Source organism: Uranotaenia lowii, chromosome 1 (assembly GCF_029784155.1).
Source record: "Uranotaenia lowii strain MFRU-FL chromosome 1, ASM2978415v1, whole genome shotgun sequence".
NCBI lineage: Eukaryota > Metazoa > Arthropoda > Insecta > Diptera > Culicidae > Uranotaenia > Uranotaenia lowii.
The window spans coordinates 35,834,027-35,850,669 of record NC_073691.1 but is presented as its reverse complement, the minus strand read 5'-3'; the positions used below and the strand labels follow the sequence as shown (position 1 = coordinate 35,850,669).

The 16,643-nt window shown below is 41.2% G+C and overlaps 1 protein-coding gene across 2 annotated transcripts; it reads right to left on the bottom strand.

Moving 5' to 3' along the window:
* Window positions 1-913: 913 nt before the first annotated feature.
* LOC129739716 (protein mesh) lies at window positions 914-15,995 on the bottom strand. 2 transcript variants are annotated; one of them, XM_055731221.1, is made up of 11 exons: window positions 15,404-15,995; window positions 4,953-5,560; window positions 4,755-4,892; window positions 4,105-4,694; window positions 3,870-4,046; window positions 2,783-3,809; window positions 2,591-2,720; window positions 2,244-2,532; window positions 1,998-2,185; window positions 1,550-1,897; window positions 914-1,483 (listed from the first exon to the last, which is right to left on the bottom strand). In XM_055731221.1, the coding sequence occupies exons 1-11, from the start codon at window positions 15,756-15,758 to the stop codon at window positions 1,155-1,157; spliced, it is 4,179 nt and encodes a 1,392-aa protein (XP_055587196.1). In that variant the 5' UTR covers window positions 15,759-15,995; the 3' UTR covers window positions 914-1,154. The 2 variants fall into 2 exon arrangements, with proteins under 2 accessions (XP_055587196.1, XP_055587195.1); XM_055731220.1 differs by having other exon boundaries at window positions 914-1,897.
* Window positions 15,996-16,643: the final 648 nt, after the last annotated feature.

The following is a 16,643-nucleotide window of genomic DNA, read 5'->3' as shown; positions in this document are numbered from 1 at the left end:
CCTCTGTACCATGGCTAATTCTTAGATTGCTGTTATTTTAAACATCAATATAAATGAAACTTAGAATTATCGCTTTTTCAAAGCAGGCGATATTGAAAAATGTAAACATTCGTATCTATTCACCAAAGGATGTAAAATTTTTTTCCAAAACAAACTAGGAGGAATCCAAATTAATCGTGAGTACTTGCAACGCACAAAAATGTTCTATGCTACTTGTTTAGACTTTTTATGTTCGTTCAGAATCCCAAAACCAGCACTTATTTTCATTTCTCTCGAGTACCTTTTATCTAGCCAAATGTGAACTTTTGATGCACAAAATTAAGTATCTATGCGACTTTTGGTTACTTGGGACTGTTTTGTCATAAGTGAAGCATTTTTTTTTTTTGCAAAAATTCGGCAGGTGATTCTGTAATTTCAAAATTCCTGGCCTGTGATTTAAAAAATCCAACAACAAACTCAAAGCAAAGTTCGGATCAATCTCTGAACATAGAATTTTTTGATTCATAAATATTTATTGTTTTGAATATGTTTATTTAAATGACTATCACATATTTAAATTCGATGCAACGAATGCAATCCTACAACAAATTTTAAAAATTGTGTAACATTCTAAAAGTCGTTCTGCTTGTTTTGCTCATCCATTTTGCGTCGCAAAATTCCCCGACATATCAGCAAACCCAACAGTGCCATCGGTACCAGCAGGATCAGCACGATACTTACCGTATAGCCAGCCTTCCTGGCTGTGTACTCCTGCTCGCCTGTTTAGTGGAAAGAATACATAAACGAAATTGAAGATTGAATTTGAAATCGAAACATGATTGATGGTCGACCAAAACGGGCATTGCCTGTGTTGCTGAAACTTGGAAGAATGTTAGTGTGTGTGAGTGTTTGTGTTAGTCAAAGCAGTAGGAGTGTTAGTGTGTCTCTAAAACATCAATTCTACGCTTTATTGGTTTCATCTTATCTTAAGTACATGGTTTGGCCTTATCGCTAGGAGGAAAAAAACCTGGATTGTTATCTTTGTTTGAACTAAGTTGAAATAGCAATGAGTTTCTTTTGTCAGAAACTGGCGAATGAAGATAGAGAAGAGAAAAAATATTAAATGAATGTTTCACGGTGGTACTAAAATATTTTGTCAAGGAAACGGGGATGATTTAGACTTCGGTCGAACGACTGTCTATTCTGGCCGGAAGTCCGACGTTTTGGTTAATCGGTGTGGTAGGGCTGGCAGCTCCAGTGCTACCGTAGAATGATCCCGCGGGTTGGACAGGGAATGCTCCGGGGCGCCTCTGGTGGACCGGAGAGGCATCTTCGGTTGCGAAACTGCTGTTCCGATCGATGCCGCTGAAGGTTGGGCTATAGGCTCCGTAACCCTGGGTGGGTGAATCGTTAGGTGGCGGTGGATAGGTGTTGTCTTCGTCCTCGCTGAACATCGATGGTCCTGCTGCGTCTCCGTTCTGCTCGGCCATCATCCTCCGGCGACCTAGTTGTTTATGATCAGCCATATTTTTATATTGGAAATCGTTCACAACTACATCTCTATATTCACCTCCTTCCGAGGACGTGATGTCTTCTTCATCCAGGTCCATTTTCTTCGGCTCGAACTGAATGTCTGGCTTTCCGGCCAAGGGTTCGTGCGTCTTGTAGGTGGCATCGTAGCGTCGAACTTTCTTGATGGTGTTGTCATCGTACTCGCTTCCGTCACTGTTCAGATTACGGAGCGTAGTTCGGGAAGCCGATCGAGATGGGAGCGGCATTCGCCAGTCCGGGTCATCCTTGAGCTTCCGCTTACGGAAGCAATAGACACCGCACACAATGCACATGATAAGTGGTAACATGACAGCTAGGACAATGCCCGTAGTGATCCAAGCCATGCGACGGGTATAGAATACAGCGCCTAGACGGGGGCGAAGAAACCTCCAGTTAGACCACTCCGGTTAGAGCCAATAGGGTGAGCAGACTACAAGCAATAGAACGGACAGATGAGCAATACTTACGGAGACACTCAGTGAAACCATACTCCGGTACGTCCCATTGACCGTTCTCGCGACAAACTCGACGGGTATCACCAATCAGGAAGAAGCCTTCGTTACACTCGAACGACACTCGTGCTCCAGGAGTGAACTGGAAACTAGATTTCCTTCCGAAGCGAGGCGTCTCCAAAATACCACAGGAAATGACTCGTCTAAAAAGAGAAAAAGAATCAACAAAAGCTACTTAACCAAACAGCCAAAACCTCTTACTTATTGTTTATGGTCTGTATGTTGATCGCACTGGCGTGGTAGTTTTTGGTGAAGTGGGCCATTTCTCGATTCGCCGACATGCCGAAGTCAAATCGACACTGATAGCTCTCGCCGCACAGTTCGCTCGCCCTGATCACATCGTTGGTCCGGTTAGGTGGCAAGAACTGGCTCGGTTCCGGTCGGAACTCGGGCGTGAAGTTTGAATTCGCGTAGTAGCTGGATGTTCTGCCAAATTCTCTGGTAAACAGTGCCCTTCCTACTCCTTCCTGTTCTCGGTCCGATAACATCCCTGGAATGGTTTAAAATTTTGGTAAAACCTGGTTGATAGAATTTATCAAAAAACGTACATCGCATTCCAAACTGTCTATGTATGGTTTCGAAGTTGTTCAGATTAGGTGTTATAATGACACTCTCCGGGGTGACAAGATCGTCCTGCATATCCCAGCTCCAATTTCCGAAAAGACCTCTTGTTTTGTTCTGCGGATAGAAAGTGAGAAGTTGGTCTACAAAGTATCCACAAATAAAAATAGAATACTCACAATGAAGCTCCAAGGGGTGTAAACGCGAGCCGTCATGAAGCCATTGTTCTCGACAACCTCGACACCGACACCAGAAGAGAACATAATGACGACTTCCGATTGGTTCAGAATGTAGGTCGGTGTGTACACGGTGACTCCGTCAAAGTGCTGGAACTTCAAACTCTGCCGATCGAAGTAGATTCTTCGTTCGTCGGCAAACACATCCAGCCGGTAGCGCCATTGGGCTTCCCTTGGTCTCAAGCGGACCTCGATAATCGTAGATGTGTTACCTCGTGCCACCACCGAAGTAAGCTGGGTGGCTCGCACATCTCCGTGCATGTTACGTGGAACCTGCTCGAAGCGTCCCTGAACGTCGATTCTTTCACGGCCGTTGTTACCCCGAAGCAACACGAACTCACCCATGCCGTTGAAGGTGTACTGTAGTCCGTCAAAGGTGACTATATGCGGATCGCCGAAGACGGCACCAACTCCTGGAGCCTGGTAAGCGATACAGTCCTGAGAGGGTCTTCGCTCGAACCGGAAGGTTTCACAACCAACGGCCTGTTCATCTTGCCACATACAGCAGGAATAGTAAGGTCGCACGTCGTGGAACCAAGTAGAGAGAGTTGGCACCTTGTTAGCTTCGTTCCATGGAATCTGACCGATGTTGTGATTACGGCGTGGCCTTGAACCCCACATTTGATCATACGAAAGCATCAGGAAGCCGTTACGATCGTAGCAACATTGCTGCTCAGATCCCTGCGGAGAAGGTTGACCCGATCGGACACAATGTATTCCTCCCCTATGGTGAAGACAGGTAGGATTGGAATCACGATCACACTCCAGATCCGGCAAGAATCGACCCTTGTCGTAGAGGGCTTGCTCCAGAGTACAGGGACACAGGCTGAGTTCGTGGGCAAAGTTACGCAAGAATCGGTCAGTCATTAGCCAGTTTTCGCAAAGCGCTCGGGGCCAGTTTCTGCCGTGGATTCGCTCCCATTGTGGTCCGAAGTACCACCCAAGTGGAATGGGCTTCGACCAGAGGGTACTGAAAAGTAAGGATACATTTAAACCTAAATCTACAAAAAATATTCTAAGAGTAACTCACGGAGTGATTCCTTGCGTGTTTGACTGGTCCGGGCTCGTAAGATTGATCTGAAGAAAACCGAACTGCATGTCAACATTGCGAACATTGTCTCGGAGTCGGTAGTTGGCCGGGGAAATTGTGTACGCTCCACTGTTCGGTATCTGAGTTTCGATCATGTCGATGTATTCAAGCTCAGGGCTAGAAAAAATTTCTATTAGTAAAGAAGGCTTTTGGCAACCAAAACCTAAAAATTTACCGAATGGTTGCCTCTCTATAACCCCACAGCGAGATCTGAATGTTGGCGTTCAAATTGGTGGTCAAGTTGTATCGATTCCAGGTGATACGGATTTCGGAAGGGTTTCGCCGATGAACATCGTCCGTGTCGAAGAAGATGCGATCAGTAGCCGTAGCCGGTGTCTCGACAAAGTATCGGCCTCTCCACTTGTAACGCTCAACGCCGATCGAAATTTCGAACCGAATGTAACCTTGGGCCTTCAAGAACGGCTGCACACAGATGGCCCGGTTCGTATCGATGACGGTACCGATAACTTCCTCCGTATCAAATCGGCAAGAGATCCGATCGCCCGGCGAGAAGCATGGCCCGGTAATGTTGACCACAGTTCCGCCCAACATGTTTCCGGACTCCGGTGCAAACACCAGCGGAAGATGCGATGCGTCAATATCTTTGTTGCACGTTCCAAGCATTATCCGTTCGTCCAAGCGGAAAATGTGTCGACCCGGGAAATTGTTGGCCCACCCACGATTGGTAAGATCACGAAGGACCGACGCCTGACTGTAGGGTTTGTACTCGTACGCTTGGGTTCCGTTTCCGGCGTTGAAGCCAATCTGTTGAAAGAAGCAACTTAGCTATTCTATATGATCTTCAAACCAAGAATACAATCTTACGAAAGCTGGGACACCTCCTTCTCCTCCAGTAGTATCACCACCGGCTTCAGTGTGCGAAGACCAATTTATGGTCACGTAGTTGAAGATAGCATAGGTGTAGACTTCATCGGTAGCCAAAACCATTTGGAAGGTGTTAGTCTATAAAAGACAATACAAATTTATTACAAGAACTTCTTCAACCCAAAACAACCAACTGACCTTAAACAGCGAGTTATCGATACCACCGGCAAAGCTCATGTTTTTCCAGGTGGTGATGATGACGTGCTTCGGAATGAAGGTATCAGAGCCCACCACACCCTCTCGGATGTCCCACATAACACGCTCTCGCATTTCCACTCCCGGTCGATCAGTACGGCCCTGCAAATCTCGCTCCATCCGGAAGTACACTCCCGGCTCGCGCTGATCGATATCCGTATCGTGAATACGCCCGATACGACACTTGGAGAAGAAGATCCCGATGAACGAGGGATCATTGCGCCGGGGCCAATCCTTGATGGGGAAGGTCAACGGGTAGGTGTAATGTTCCGGTGGATCACTGAACTCCAGGAAACCGTTCATCGAGACTCGGGTGTAGTTGAATCGGAACCCGTAGAACGGCAACTGGAAGTTGAAGTTCTTGTGGATCTGTGGCATCGAGGCGTGGATATCTCGCTGACGATCTCCGATATTTTCCGGACCGCCTCGGTCGTAGAACGGGTACAGGAATTGACTTCGCAGTTGGGCCAACCGTGTTGGGGTAATGGTGTAGGCCGTTTCATCGGTTTGGAAGTTGGGTGGATCCTTGGGCTGGGTTCGTTGTATGGGGTCTGTGAGAAAGTTTAGCAGTGTGTTTATACAGGTTTGATTTTCTTAAATTATATTTGATCGTAATTCTACGCTAAAATTTTAATTAAAAATCGAGATTCATTGACCTACGGCATGATGATTTACTTCTTGAGGTCTTATATTCTCGAGGTCCTTCGGCCTCAAAGTTCTACGGCCTCAAGGTACTACTGTCTTAAGGTCCTACTGTCTTAAAGTCCTACGGCCGCTAGGTTCATGGTCCTACGGCCACTAGGTCCTATGACCTCAAGGTCTTACGACCTCAAGATCCTGCGACCTTAATGGTCCTACGGCCTTAATGGTCCTACGGCCTGGATGGTCCTACGGCCTTCATGACCTACGGCCTTATGGTTCTATGGCCCCAAGGTCCTATGGCCCGAGGTTCTACGACCCCAAGGTTCTACGTCCTCAAGGTCATATGGCCTCAAGATCCTGTGGCTTTAAAGTCATATAGCCGTAAGGTCCTACGGCTTCAAGGTACTATGGCCTCAAGATTCTAAGACGTCAAGGTCCTACGGCTTTTATGACCTATGGCCTTAAGGTCCTACGGTCTCAAAGTCCTACAGCCTCAAGTCCTACGGTCTCAAAGCTCTATGACCTCAAGTTGCTATGACCATATGGTTCTAAAGCTTCATGGTCCTACTGCTTAAAAGTCCTAAGGCCCCAAGGTCCAATGGCCTCAAGGTCCTACGGCCACAGGGTCCAATGGTCTCAAGATCCTACAGCTTCAAAATCCTATTGCCTCAAGGTCCTAGGGCCTCTAGCTCCTACGGCCTTGATGTCCTACGGCTGCAAGGTCCTACGGCCTCAAGGTCCTACGGTCTATAGAACCTACGACCTTAAGGTTCTACGGCCCCAAGGTCCAATGCTTTCAAGGTCCTACGGCCTTGAGATCAGACGGTCTGAAAACTTGAATCTTGTGGCGTAATGTTTAATTTCAGACAAATTTCCTTGTTATAAATTGTTTTTCAAGCATAAAAGCAAATTTCAGTAATTCAGTTTAGCAAGAGAAACAGTCATGGATAACGGTCCTAAAAATAACTCCACCTGTCGTAATAATCGAGGTGCTCGATCGTTGTGTTGCCCAGCGAAGTTTATTTTCCCTACTCTTCATTGATTAGATTACGACTAGCAACATGGTTGCATTGCCCTACTTGGCCGCGATTCAGCCTTACCCCAGGTCCAACCCGAGGAAGGTACCTGCTCCGGGTTTGTTTGTTTGCGCGCGCCATAGAGATAACGAACTTTTCCGCACCCTGAAAACGCACTTTGTAGAGCATTTCTTGGGGCAGAACTCAGGTGCCTACTAATGCATCAACACTGCCGCTTCGTTGTGTTGCTGTTTTGCAATATTTGAGTAGCCAGCCAATCGGTAGGTTGTAGCCCGAGAGGGAAAGATAAGCGTCCAGAGATAAGACACGATGCGATGGCCAGGTAGGGTCTCGTCGATTACTACACGGTACATATTTGGTTTTGCCTTACCGGGAACCGTTGAATGAGACATCATTCGTCATTGATTCACTTAACTTGGAATCGATGACAAGTGAATTTCAATTATTTGAAATCAAATTGTTTTGCAGTTTTGCACATTGCACAACACGTGGTGAAATTGAAAATCCAGGATAGCTTCGCCTATAACAAGTCTCAAAATGATTCAACCCCAAAGAATTCCATTCAACTTAAGTAACCAAATAATGTTAACAACGACTATTAACAAAAGTCAACTTCAAATTTCATCAATTTACAAGGATTAAGTTCAACAGTCAAATTTAAATCTCGGAAAATAACCCTAGAACAAACTACAATTGAAAACTCAAATAAAAAATGACGAGGGAATATGCCTAATTCTAAAATTATGAAATATTGGATCAGGCCAAAAAAAAAAAACGAAAAAGAGACAATAATTTTGTTCTCAAATTTCAAAGAAAATAAAATGCGAAATTTTTTAAAAGGAAATATTACCAAATTGAATAATAATAATCCCACGGAAACTGCATAAGAGCACTTGGAACCGTCACAAAATGCATTGAATAAAGTGATAACGAAATGTAAAATTTCGAAAGCACGATTATTTCGCTTGCAAAAAGGAACATAGAAATATAACTACAACCCTAGATCAGAAAACAGGACTCTTTTAAAAAATTTGCAAAAATATCAAAAAAAAAGTTTAAACTACACTTAAAAAGTAAACTAAAACTAAAAATTAGACCCAGAATATGAACCTACCAATTCACTTCTCACGTCTAAAATTTCACCTTACTTTTTACGTCTCGTGGTCTTATATCTTACGTCTCACCTTTCAAGTCTTTCATCTTACTTCTTCATTTTCACATCTCACTTTCTCACGTTTTACATCTCATCTCTTACGTTTCATGCCTTACGACTCATCTCACTTTCTCCAGCTTTTCGTAACATGTCTCACATGTCAAATCTCCCTTCTCACATTTAACTGTAACATCATTTTCTCACTGCATAAGACTTGTAAACCTCACTTTATTGAACCTTGAGTTACGTTTCTTCTCATATATTACTTCTCACGTCTCATGTCTCACTTTTTTACATCTTACATTTTCATATGTCCACGTTTTCTCACTTTATCACGTCGTACAGTCTCACGTATTGGGGCTCTCATCTCACCTCTCACATCACATCCCTCAGTCTCATCTCTCGCTTCTTACGTTGCATGTCTAACCTTTTCAAGTTTAACGCCTCATATCTAACATGTCACAACTGATGTTTTATCTTTATAAGCTTTTCTTCTTACGTTTCACGTCTGATGTCAAAAAACATCTACTTACGCGGAGATGCCAGGTGATTTTGTCAAAAATTCGGGAACTCGCTAAGAAAACAGGTGTAAAACCACCAATGAGATATTTTCTGTACCGAAGATTATCATCGGTTAATGGGGTTAAACTATTTTATTGCAGATTAACTATGAATTCAAATACAATCTTCTTTTTTTTGAAAATCAGAACAATTTAGTACATATTTAAGACCATTTTTTAAAACAACAGGACTATTTAAGCGTTTTCGAACAAGCATGACAGAAAATCAGGACAAATCCTGAAAAATCAGGCCATCTGACACCCCTGCAGGGCCCTGTTTAGACGTCTCATATTTTGTGCCACACATGTCATTATTTATTGTTACGTTTGAATTTATTCGATGATGTTCAAAGTTAATTTGATATGATATAAGCAGTATGGCAACACTTCTTCCCAAAAAAATACTCACCCTGGCATTAAAAATGTTTGAACGTGCAACTGAAACAGAAAAAACCCCGGTCTGGAAAATTTGAAAAGAAAATCGACAAATTAGAAGGAAATTGGTCCGAATTCAGACGAAATTCGCTTGCAAATTCCCCACTGGGAACTCCGATGTTTTTTTTTCTCAAAAGTTGGCGACGTTGGAAAGTCGTCTGTCAAATTCCCGTCAAAAAAAAAAATCATTCTTTCGGGAGTTCCGGTGCTGAGGCGGTGGGAGCGCGACGGCGAACTGCGGAAAGAGCCACCGGATTGCAGTCTAATTCCCGGATGGGAAAAAATCCCTCGCCGCACCAGTGGCGAAGGAGCCCAGGGACGATCGCCGAATCCGCCGGCCATCTATCGCCGATCCGGTGGGAGAATCCCGGCGAATCGGTGCGAAAAGGATTGCGCTCTATCGCCGCACTGGCGGCGAGCCGAGGCGAACAGGTTCGCTTTTCATCGCCGCACCAGTGGCGAACAACGTCTGGTGGCATAGCCGCCAAAAGGGTTCGCTTTCGTCGCCGCACCAGTGACGAAAGGATTCCAGGGTACCGCTGCCGTTCTGGACCGAAGTTCTTCGTCGCGGCGGGGCCAACCTCCGCCGATTCAGAGGGCGCTCAATCGCCGCACCCGTGGCGAAATCCAGGTGGTGCAGCTGCTGAATTCGTTCACCTCTGGTCGCCGCATCGGTGGCGAATATTTGAAGGAGCAGCCGCCAACAAATTTCAATCGCCGCACCGGTGGCGAATGTCCAGTGGGTCCGCCGCCAACTCCGAGGAGGGAGGAAGCATGTTGCAATTTTGTGAAAACGAGTGAGTACACGCCATTTCGGGGATAATGGGGGGTTGAGTTTTCTAATTTTGCCCAATACACGCAAAATTAATCCCAGCTTGATTCCTTTTTAATTGTGGCGTCGACCACGAATAGCCTCTATAACATTATTTATTTTCGTAGTATTCTGTCTCACGACTTAACTTGACGAACATTATTCCTAAAATTCACTCGGTCAATGGCAACCGTTCTCCAATTTCTCGGACATTTCACAGATGTTTCATGGCTCATTTTTCTGCGTCTCACGAATCACGTTTCACGTCTCAAGTCTCAAGTCTCACATCTCTTATCTCTTCTTTCACCTATTTCGTCTTACATCTATGTTTTACGTTCATCTACTCAAAAAATGTGAACATGTTTAGGAAATAATCCGGAATTCCGCATTAATATCCGGCAATTGAATCGCACCATTTTTTCCCAAATTTTAAATTGATTAACAATGACGATCCTTAGAAAACTTCTTTCACATCGAGCCATTCAAATTATTTCGAATTGATACTTTAATTTTCTCCAAATCTTTAAATTTCTTTTTAATTTCACTGATAAACCTGATTTTTTATGCTGAAAAATGTCTACAGGCCGAAAAGCCTCGCAATCATATAGTTTTTCTGTTATTTTTATGATCATATTTCAATAACATTACCTAGGAATAGTTTGGAAAGAAAGAAAAAACACTTTTTCGTTAGTTCTTCCAAAAGCAAACGTAAAGAGTTGATGCTAGATTAAGGTTTCCAGAATTTTTTCAGCATTTTTTGCCGGGTCGGCAAATCCGGGCAATTTTATATAAAAATCTGGCAAAATATTAAAATCTGGCAACTGATTCAAAATTGATGATCAAAAATCCGGGCAATATCCGGGCAAATTTTGACAAAACCCAGAAATTACTCAACAAAAATAAAGTAAAAAAAATTGTAAAAAAAATGTTTTTCATCAAAACTCATCGACAGATTTTGAATCGTATTTTAGGCTTCCAAAAAAACCTTCCATGATTATTTTTATAAAACTTGCTCGTTTCGTTTTGGAGGGAAAAATGAAAAAATACAGCACAATTTGCTTTTTTTTTGTTTGCGAAATAAAGTGAATAAATCCGAGCATTTTGCGAGGAAATCCGGGCAACCGGGCCGAGCCAGACTGTTCCCAAATTTTGTAGTAAATATCCGGGCAACCCCGGATTAAACCGGGAAATCTGGCAACCTTATGCTAGATCCCATCAAAAAAAAAAAGGTTTAAAAAACTATCAAGATCTTTTGAAAATTTTTCGAAATGTTGGCACTATAAATGCTGTAAAATCAACAGTCAATCATAAAACAAAATTTCTGATCATTTTTTTTCCTAAATGATGCTGTGATGTATTTCCATTCTATTGAACTGGTTTGAAACCAAGGAACATTAAAGCTTTAGGTGTATGTTAATTAATATTAAGCAGAAGAACACTACTTAAACTTCAATTTTATTGAAATATCTTAAGTAACAATCGCATTGTGTTCGATTACAAGTTGTCGTCAACTTTTATGAAACTCAAACATACATGCATGGCTGATTCAGTGTTGCATAATCAGTCGTTTCAACCTTATCTTGAGGTTGATTCAACCAGGAATTCTTCTGACCACGTTAAAGAGTTGATTAAGGATCCGAATAGAGGCAAATTTAACGTTGAATATTTTGTACAAAAATTTCAATATTTATTTTCGATTGCAATATTTTTATTGCGAAGTTTATTTTCTGGGCAATGAAAAGCTGTAGTTTTCCGTTTCATGAAAAGACAATTTCGCAGGTATATAGAACAATTTATTTGTGTACTCTTAACACTCTCACATTTATTTGTAGAAGTTATTTTTTTCTGAAGATCTGATAGAAACATGAAATAAAGTTGTTTCAAACAACTTTCTGATCGCTAAACCTTTCTAATAACTCTCTGTTTATTTACATAATCAACAGTAGAATATCGCTGTTTTGCTGAGTCAACTTCACGAGATTGCTGATTTTTTTATCTTAAAATAATATTAAAATCATATAAATTTTAGATTCTGATCTTAATCCTAATCTTAATGCAGATCCAAACCCCGAACCTGAGCTTCATTCTGGATGAGATCACAGATGTAGACTCTTATCCTGTTCTGATTCTGATCCTGATCCAGTTCTGTTTCAGTTTTCCAGCTATTTTTTTTTTGTCATTTGTCATTCTTGCTCCTAGTCCAGACGCTGAACATTATACAAATTCTGAATGTGGATTTTACAATGATTCAGATTCTGATTCTAATTCGGACCTAGAATTTGATTTTAATCCTGACCCTGATCATGATCGTGAACCAAATCTACCCTGTTTCTTATTCTAATCCTGATCAAGAAGTTGACGCTGATCCTAATTCTTTTCCTGATCCAAATCCTGATTCTGATTCTGATTTATAACTTGACCCTGACCCTGGATCAGACGCAGATCCAGTTCCTCTTCCTTATTCCGATCCGTGGTCCTTAATGATAGTGATCTTGAACCACACCCTGATCTTGATCCGAGTCTCGATTCTGATTCTGATTCTACTCCAAATCTTCATCATTACCATTATCGTGATTTAGATTCTGACCATGATCATTTTTAGGTGAAACTGAAAGGAAAAAATACTTGAAAAAAGAATAATGTTTTATCGTAAAAATACGCTGATGATTCCAGATCTAATTTTGTTGAATTTAATGATTTCCGTAAAGTTAATCTTAAGCTGGTAATTAGTTCCAAATTTCTTTTACAAATACCTTATGTACCTTGTAAAAAAAATTGCTAATTCGAAGAAATTTAATGATGCCATGGATGATGTTAAATAAAGTTACACGAGAAACATGTAATCGTTAATTTTTTAGTTATTTTTGGACGATTTTATAAAATTTACTTTCACGTACAGAATCTCAATGAAACTTGATGTTTCCTCGAAGAGATTCTGTTTTCTTAACTCTAGGCGTACATCTTTCGAAGGTATGGTGACTAGCATCTTACAAATGCTGAAACCAACAACCGACAGAAAGTCTACTATGTAAATATGCCGTGACCGGGATTCGATATCATGCCCGCTGGCTTAGAAGAGTTGAAGACTATTCTCTACGCCACGGGCTGCGGCTCAAATTGGGCTGGAAGTTGATAAAATATTCATGAAAGCTACCTAGTAATGCCATGTTCACATGTGCAAATTTTTGTGACGTTCTGCCAAGTGCTTTTTGAGATAGTGTCCAAAGAAGAAGTTCATCGACTTTAATTTTTGAGCGCCAAGTGCGCCATCTATAATGCATACTATGAATCACCCTTTTTCCACATAAAAGCCTTTTTTTTGTTTACTTTTTCTGTTTCCTAAAGCTTGACTTTCAAAACGACTCAAACTTTTTATTTGATCGAAGATATTGCAATTTTAGCAGATTGTACTCCTTCGTTACAAATACAACATATTTGACTTTTAATCACTTCACCTCTGTTTTCGAGTAGTTACGCCATTCCAGGGAAAAAGGTCACATTTGGAGGCAACCTTCTTTGTTTCTTGAGTCATTCATAGCTATGAGTGTCAATAGCTATGTATCACTGACTGACCTGCAGCTTTCAAAGATCACCAGCCACCAGAATTGCTAAAAACAAATTTTTCTCTTGGTTCATCTCCGGCGCATCCAGGCGAGACTTGTCAACGATTTCTGGCTGGAAATCTTCCAGGTGCCCGCTAAATCGTTTTTTTTGCTGTCCTTTAAGTAACTTTTCAAAATATCTCCCCGCCAGCGAATCCAATATTTTGCGCACGGCTTGACCACCGTATTTCGTATATTTTCACGGTGGGCAGTTTTTTTCGTGTCAGAAATGAAGTCAGACGTGTTTATTAGTCACCTAGATGAACTAGTGACAAATAAATAATTTTTTCACTTCTCCAATCGAATTTTTTGATTGTCGTGATCCTGCCCAAAAAAATTATTAAATGACCTTCTGTATTGGACGATATCTAAAAACCACTTGACAGAACGTCAAAAAAAATTTGCACATGTATACATATTACACTAGTAGGTAGCTCCACTGAAAATTTCATAAATTTCATATTTATAACAGCTACGGCAAAGAAGGTGCATATGCGTGTTTCACACGAAGAAAACTAAAAAAAAAACAAATGAATGGTGCACAAACAGATTCTGATCTTCGATTTGATTCAAATCTGGTTCTGGTTTTCGAAAATTTATTAGTTTTTTGAGAAAATATATTTAAACACTTTATTCCAGATGCGCCCAAAGAAGAAGTTGCAAAATTTCAATACCGATCAGAGCTAGCTGTGTGCCGAAAATGTTCTGAAATGTGCATTGCGCCACAGAAGAAATATTTGCTTTCTCATCACTGGCATAAAGACTCGAGCTCTCGGGCAAAATGATGCAGGACCACTTAATACAAACGTTTAAGCGAAACAAGAAAAACATTTTATGAGATTTTCATCCTTTTGGATAATTCATCTTATCAAACAAGAAAAAAAAATAAAAATACCATCGATGAGAATCGAACTTCACAACATTTTCCACTTCATCTTGCCCATCAGACAATTTAACCAGTGTACCACCTGAGGCAGATGGAGAACGAGCGTTAATTTTCATAGTGCCTTAAAATGGAAAAGAGAACTGAAAAGGTGAAACTGTTTTGCTTTACTGCCTGCTGACATACACGCGCACAGCCAGGCAGCTTGGTTAGAAGCAAGGTTGCCAAAATCACAGAAAAAGCTATAATTTCACAGAATTTTGTGCTAATTTTCATCACAAAATCTGTGTTACAGAACACAGAGTTTTAGAAATATTCACAGATTTCACAGAATTTGAAAATACTGGATGTTTAACAATATTCAGTTTTTTATGTCAATATAAATTTTGGATAATTATCTTTTAATTTGAAAAATATGATAAAATTGGTATTGGTTATTGATTTTTCTTAAGGGGGGGGGGTTAGGGTCTAACGGGTAAAAAAAAACACCAATTTCACGATTTTTTTTCTAGAGCTATCGTTCGAACAATTGTATTCAAATTTTTTGCATTATACAAAGCATTGTTAAAAGAACATTTGGTATTTTTTTCGTAGAAAAATATTGAAAAATGAGCCGGTGACGGAGCACTTTCGAGGATGCCTTTTAGAAAACAGGATTTGCGGTGGACACTGTATCTCAGCACAGAATCATCTGAAGTCAAAAAATCAAAGCAAAATATTTTTAATAGATGTTTTTCTGGACCCCAACGTTTTTATTTAACTTTTAACAAAATTTTTATGAAATTTTTGTGGCTGTTTGAAATAAAAACTACGATTTTTCACGAAAATATCCGCCATTTTTTATCTGTAAAATCTCCCCAAAGTAAAAAAAATAAAAAAAGAATTGGAATCTGATATCATAAGCTACCCTCGGAGTAAAAATTTAATTGCCTACACTGATAAAATTAATTTCCATGAACTGAGTTAGTCATCCATATGGCATAAAGTACCCCGATCAAGGCCAGAAACTTATCTCCGAAAAGGGCGTATTCCTTGGAAGCACCCCTCCTAATGACTTATCGCTGAAGAACGTTCGCTCACTCATCGAGTGGCCCCGACGATAAGATAACAACTCGAGGAAACCTATAACTATTTCACCAGGTTGGGCGCAAATTTTTTCCTGATACGGCGCGGTTATGTTCCACAGAAAAAAAAATCTATGTTCCCTATGTTTGGTTGACATAATTTTCTCTTTCTGACATTTCAACAAACTTAAAACTATGTCACCTTACCTGCCCAATTGTAGTTGGGATCGTAATCGTCCAGGTTGGAACTGAAATCGTCGTAGTTCATGTATCGTCCGGTTTTGTTCCCACTGACGGCGATCGCGGCCTTGGAACTGATCACTGCACTTTTATCCACAGCTGCCGTTTCAGGGGTTTCACTTTCTTCCACCACTATCGCATCCTCATCTTGATGATCACTTTCCGGAATTACTACCGAGTCGATTTTTTCACTTTCATCCGACGAAAGCTGGGTACTATCATCGATGACGTCATCGTAGTTATCTTCATAATCTTCCCCATTCACTGTCCTTCCGGCTAAAACCACTGCTCCCAAAAGGAGCAGGCACAGCTTCCAACGCATTTTCCTGTTTTTTTTCCCCAAATGGAAATCACTAGTTTTTCTCCCGAAAGGAAAATTTCAAAATCACTATTCACACCTTAAAATTAGTCACTCATGTCACACTCTTATCTACCCCTCAGCTTATCAGAAGTTGAACATATCTTTTAATTATTATGGGTTACAAGTGGTTTCGCGATTTTTTCGTTTTTCGATCCGATCCGGGCGTTGTCTGGCAGTAGACTGAACGAGAACGCCGAAGGCCCAGCGAACTTCGTCTAGGTGGATGAACGACGGTTTCGATATGATCGGTAGATAAGATAACAGCAGGGGTACTTCGCCCCAAAAAGGGGTTTTTAGTACAACACCCCCTTTTTCCCTCCACTAAGACAGGTGTCTCAGAAGAGAATAGGGGAAAATTGTAACGGTTTTCCGTGGATTCATGGAACAGTGGCACTTGTGAAGTCCAATGAACAGACGAAGTAAGTTTTTAGAACTTGAGTGAATCATGTAGCAATTCTTGGAAGAGATTGATATGTGCGATGACTTGTTTATATCGATTATGTATGTTATGAAATATAGCTTGGCTTTGTTGATCCTGATTGCATTTCTAGCAATTAAGCTCAGAATGCCGAAAAAACGCTTCTGAGACGAGAAAATTCATTTTATGTTGTGATCCCAAATTAACTCAGAATCGCCGAAAGACGCTTCTAAAGGGCAGAAAACGCATTTTAAAGTTCTGATCCCAAATTAAGCTCAGAATCGCCGAAAAAACGCGTCTTAAGGCCAGAAAACGCATTTTAAAGTTGTGAACCCAAATTAAGCTCAGAATCGCCGAAAAAACGCGTCTTAAGGAAGGCCAGAAAACGCATTTTAAAGTTGTGATCCCAAATTAAGCTCAGAATCTCG